Source organism: Capsella rubella, unplaced genomic scaffold, assembly GCF_000375325.1.
Source record: "Capsella rubella cultivar Monte Gargano unplaced genomic scaffold, Caprub1_0 scaffold_4, whole genome shotgun sequence".
Lineage (NCBI taxonomy): Eukaryota > Viridiplantae > Streptophyta > Magnoliopsida > Brassicales > Brassicaceae > Capsella > Capsella rubella.
In genome coordinates this window covers 10,970,229-10,976,106 of record NW_006238920.1, presented here as the reverse complement: position 1 = coordinate 10,976,106, position 5,878 = coordinate 10,970,229, and the positions used below count along the sequence as shown (strand labels likewise).

At 36.3% G+C, this 5,878-nt stretch overlaps 1 protein-coding gene across 1 annotated transcript; it reads left to right on the top strand.

Annotated features, from left to right (window-relative positions):
- The first annotated feature begins 2,944 nt into the window (after positions 1-2,944).
- Positions 2,945-5,878, top strand: LOC17888745 (glycerol-3-phosphate 2-O-acyltransferase 6). The gene is made up of 2 exons (XM_006294004.2): positions 2,945-3,720; positions 4,685-5,878. The coding sequence occupies exons 1-2, from the start codon at positions 3,082-3,084 to the stop codon at positions 5,552-5,554; spliced, it is 1,509 nt and encodes a 502-aa protein (XP_006294066.1). The 5' UTR covers positions 2,945-3,081; the 3' UTR covers positions 5,555-5,878.

Genomic DNA, 5,878 nt, shown 5'->3' with positions numbered 1-5,878 from the left:
GTATAATAGAGAGGTTATTAGAGACCAAAAGTCCCGCATCTTATGAAATCAGAATAGAACTAGATTATATTTCGGAATTCTATTATATACGATCAATTATATGTAAATACAATTATCCGGTAAAGGAAGAATAAATAAACTTGAAATGTTAATAAATTTGAGCTTATTGTTTGATCTTTGTGAATCTTGGTTTCAAAATTGAGATCTTCTTATATGTTGGATTTGGTCTAGTATTTATAGAGTTTTACATTTTTGGGTTATCAAATCATGAATTCATGAGGTGGATAGGTCGACCACTCGTTGATCTTCCACATGAGATATGTGACTCATATGCTTGGCGCCGTAGTAATAGCTAGCATTCCTAGCTAGAACACTTTACTAGCTAGAACAAGTTCGACTGGTATATAAGGATAATGATAAGGCGTTAGATGATGGGGAGTGTCGATATTGTTTTAGCGCTTGCTTGTTTAAATGTCTTCAAGATGATATTAATGTGTTAACGTGTATTTTATGCATGCATCTTTAGCGTATATATAATCTTTAGACGTTATTTTCTATATTGTTGGAGACCATTATATATGTTATAATCGGATGATACTTCGAACTTGATCACATGCATGTAACAGATTTTGATAACGATTTTTACCCATCGTTTATTTGAAGTTCACACTCGATACCATATATAGAAATAATACTACACGTACGTATTTGATTTTAGTTTGGAGACTTCTTCCACACACGTTTCCAAGCCTTTAGTACATATCAAAATATCCACAATTTCGAGAGATTAGCTATGCTTTTTTGTTTTTGTCGATGATTTATTAAATTAATGGGAGACTCGACCCCATGCTTTTAAAGTTTCTTGAAATATAATACTTGCTAATTATCTCACAAAGTAGATGTCCTAAATTCCTAATTTGTTTTTTATGCGAAATATTTTTTTATCACGTTTTGGTGAAAAAATGTCAACAGCATAGTTTTGATTATAATTTCACTATTCATAGAGGCGAATAATAGTTTTAACCGGTGACAAAAAGTGACCGTACATACCACTCAAAATATGGTAGATAATACTCGCTTTCACATGTCACAACATTAGGCATTAGGTATTGTTATCTTAACTTAAGGAATTTACATAGATCGATACAATACAACCTAAACACCACATCACCAAATTAGTGATTATAATGAATTCCAATAAATTATCACCAAAAAAAAAATGAATTCCAATAATTTTTTATTAATATATATACATTTCTTTGCTCATATGTATATGATAGATTGAAATCCCCTTAAATATGTATGATAGGAAAATAAGCCATATTCTTAATTTATTTTCTTTTCTTATCAATCTTTTTAAGAGAAAACACTTAGCTAATCTCGAGTTCCCTCTTTTTGTATTTCTTCCCCACTTGAGTGTACGCTTGTGAAAAGCATCTAATAACTGGTGTATGTTCTATCCCGGAAGTTAACTGATCTTTAAGCCTAAGTAACCGTATTTTCAACAAGTCAGACAAACAACTTCAGGATAATTAAGTGTTAAAATAAAAGTCTCATTATTTTATTTTTCATAAAAAAAAATAACTTCATATTAAAACTTTCTCTAATGATCCAGTTCCTCTAAGAATAATTTACTTTTAAACTAAGTAATATATTTTTTAAATGATGGTGTTAACTGCGTAAGAATTTAAAATTTTATTTGTAAATTGTAATTGTAAGATTATTTTTTTTATCTTAAGAAATGTATGTATAATGGATGATCTCTTCAAAATTTATTCTTAGCTTTTTTTTTTTTTTTTGGTTACCAATTATTCTTAGTGTTCATAAGGCTGAAAATAAAATACTTTAAAACGTCATGTAACATCAATCATCACACATTGTGAACCTCTAATATAGTGAAATCTTTATCGGATAGCCAGATAGGTAAGCCCAAAAACTAATAGGAGATGGAGATATGTGAGATTTATAGGCAGAAACAATCGCTCGTACAAAACGATACAAACACAATACACAAGATATGGATTTTTCTTCCAGTTTGCAATGAGTTTTAAAAAACTACATCTTAAACATTAGACTTGAGTACAATTAAGAGAAAAGACAAAAAAGAATCATCAATCATTCTTTTAGTTATGTACAAAAAGACACTGATGCTGTCACAACCACCGTTGCAGCAACTATTACCGGCGCCACTTAAACCTCAAAACCGCCGGTGGTGGTGGTGTTAGGCTGTTAGTGGAGCCGTGGAGGTGATTTTATTATATAGGTATGGTTTTCTCATTTATGTACAATTGCCACATGCATATAGTATGTTTTGTATTTGTTTGAGAGTTCGAATTAAAGGTTTAAGTATGCTTTCTCATAGTTTCGGTTTAAAATTTTCATATTGAAAACGATCGTAATTTCATATCTCTTTGAAAGTTGTTCGTATATTTGGTTGATCGAATATAAATTTACAAAAGTGGATTTACTTAAAAATACAATGTTTTCCCAAAACAAAATAATTTAGAGAAGTTGCTCTAACTATAAAACGGCGGCGCGTGGGCCGTTCTCAACAACATAAGATAAAATCTCAAATAGGTTTTGGTTAATCAATAAATTGGTGTCGGTCTTCACCAACTTCAACTCTCCTTGCTCTCTTATTTCACACGTCTCAAACAACTTCTTCTACAATTAACTATTCTCCCTAATTAAACAAATCTTGATATCCACTTTATTGGCACTATTATCTCCACAATCACTTCCTTACGAATTAAAGAAGATTTACTAATAAATTTACATTGACAACAGTCAACAGTTATAGTCACACAGATATTGTTATCTTATTATGCAGTGTGTGTGTGTGTGTTTTTCTCTTACCTTTGAAAAATCAAAGCACATATTTCTTTGGCATACTAATATCAAACCACCACAACAACAAAATCATGCCCATTCTCTCCTGCCTCTCTTTATATAAACTACACTCCCAAAAGTATTCACCAATCCATATCCATTCTCACCTTCCAAATCTCCCTCTTCGCCTCTCTCCCCCCCCCCTCTCTCTCTCCCTCTATCTTCTCTTTTCTCTCTTCGGCTTCTTCACTAATGGGAGCTACTCAGGAGAAGCGGCGACGTTTCGAGCCGATATCAAAGTGCGACGTCAAGGACCGGTCGAACCAAACCGTAGCCGCTGATCTAGACGGGACACTACTAATCTCTCGTAGCGCCTTCCCTTACTATTTCCTCGTGGCCCTCGAAGCAGGAAGCTTGCTCCGAGCGTTGATCCTTCTCGCGTCCGTACCGTTCGTTTATCTTACGTACTTGTCCGTCTCCGAGACTTTAGCCATCAACGTCTTCGTCTTCATCACCTTCGCGGGTCTCAAGATCCGAGACGTTGAGCTAGTAGTCCGTTCGGTCCTTCCTAGGTTCTACGCGGAGGACGTGAGGCCCGACACGTGGCGTGTCTTCAACACGTTCGGGAAACGGTACATAGTAACGGCAAGTCCTCGGATCATGGTCGAGCCGTTCGTGAAAACATACCTAGGAGTCGATAAAGTTCTTGGAACAGAGCTAGAGGTATCAAAATCGGGTCGGGCCACCGGGTTCGCAAGGAAACCCGGTGTTCTCGTAAGTGAACACAAACGTGACGCCGTGTTGAGAGAGTTTGGTAGCCTTGCGTCTGATTTACCTGATTTGGGGCTCGGCGATAGCAAGACGGACCACGACTTCATGTCCATATGCAAGGTTAGTTCCGTCAACACCTCTTTTTCATTTAGTTTGTCGCTTTCCATTATTTTACTTTCACCATCTACCTACATTAAATAACATAGAGGACGTTTATGAGTGATATATAACTATGTGTCTCTGGAACTTGTCCGTTGTTGCAGCTTCTTTTGTATAATAATTACTGTCTTGTCCTATGGAGTTTATTACCCTTCCTAACAATTTTGGGCCAATCATATTTATACCTTTTTATGTGGATCAGTAGATGGCGATAAAATTAGGTAAATTACTATTAAAAGTATATATATTTTTTTTAGGAAAACAAAAATGTTGGTGTTATTATTCTAAATATCTTTTGTTATTAAAAGGCATAATGATTTACTTTAGATGACATGTTATTTTACTTATAACTATAACACCCCAATAAATTCATATTTTTTTTCCGATATCCCTTTTTCCAAGTAAAAAGAGTAGTCAGCCATATATATAGCCATTTAATTTACTTAATAACTTTCGATTGGACCTAAATGACCATTTCTTAATTACTTTGATAAAATTCTTATACTATATTTTGTTTTTATTGGGACTTTTAAAGTGTATTTGGAAACCTGAAATATAGAATAATAACTTAGGTTCCTCATACACGAACCACCAGTTCTTTTTTTATTTTCATCATGTAAAAGCCATGATCATCTCGTTTTTTTTTTTGTGTGGTTCTATTTCACTCTCCATTCGTTTCGTAAATTTCAAATCAGTTATCGTAATAAACTAGTATATGAAACATATGTTATTTCTAGATACATGTTCTTCTAACCATCAATAAATTTGATAGTACACACGTATGTCTCGTGGCCACTTTGCTGTCAACTCTCCTATATAATTAGAGAAGAATGAACTACGCATGGTACTCGACAATTACAACCACTTGCGTACTTTAAAACATAGTAACTTACGTACATTTTTCTTATTCTATTACTGCCTGCAGGAAGGTTACATGGTGCCACGTACGAAATGCGAACCATTACCTAGACACAAGCTCTTAAGCCCCATAATATTCCACGAGGGCAGATTAGTCCAACGACCGACGCCGTTAGTTGCTCTGTTAACTCTCCTATGGCTTCCGGTAGGTTTCTTCGTCTCCCTCGTCCGTGTCTACACGAATATTCCGTTACCTGAACGCATCGCCCGTTACAACTACAAACTCACTGGCATCAACCTAGTCGTCAAAGGCCACCCTCCTCCACCGCCAAAACCCGGCCAACCAGGCCACCTCTTGGTCTGCAACCACCGCACCGTCCTCGACCCGGTGGTGACAGCTGTCGCGCTCGGTCGGAAAATCAGCTGCGTCACTTACAGCATCAGCAAGTTCTCTGAGCTAATCTCACCAATCAAAACAGTTGCGTTGACTCGTCAACGTGAGAAAGATGCAGCTAACATCAAGCGTCTATTAGAGGAAGGTGATCTCGTGATATGTCCTGAGGGAACAACATGCCGTGAGCCTTTCCTTCTCCGGTTCAGTGCTCTCTTCGCTGAGCTCACGGACCGGATCGTTCCCGTGGCGATCAACACGAAGCAGAGCATGTTCAATGGTACAACCACACGTGGCTACAAGCTTCTTGATCCTTACTTCGCGTTCATGAACCCGAGGCCGACGTTTGAGATCACGTTCCTTAAACAGATTCCGGCTGAGCTGACTTGTAAAGGAGGCAAATCGCCGATAGAGGTGGCGAATTACATACAAAGGGTTTTGGGAGGAACCTTAGGTTTTGAGTGCACCAATTTCACAAGAAAGGATAAGTACGCAATGCTCGCTGGTACCGACGGTAGGGTTCCGGTGAAGAAGGAGAAAACGTGATTATTGATCGAAGGATGGAGAAAACGAATTGAAGAAATAATACAAAGATGTGAATCTTTTTTTCATTTGGATGGTTAATTATTATTATTTCAAGGGGCAAAGAATTGATAAGTTTGTTTTTTGTTGTTTCTTTAAATATCTTCTTCTCTACTTCGATGAATGTTTCTTCAAGTTTTACTTTTAGTACAATAACGGTTTACGAAAAGAAAGAAGAAGAAAAACTCGGTTTGGATGTGTGGTTGTATATAATATTCGTTAGGAAATTAACGACGTGTATACATTACGTTTCTTATAAAGCAGTTTAGTGGAGAAATTTTCTTGTAA

What these genes read in the sequence shown, in the direction of transcription:
- LOC17888745 (XM_006294004.2), top strand. Translation starts at nt 3,082, where the DNA reads ATGGGAGCTACTCAGGAGAAGCGGCGACGTTTCGAGCCGATATCAAAG. An exon ending in ACTTCATGTCCATATGCAAG is followed by an intron (nt 3,721 to 4,684) that starts GTTAGTTCCGTC and finishes TACTGCCTGCAG; the next exon opens with GAAGGTTACATGGTGCCACG.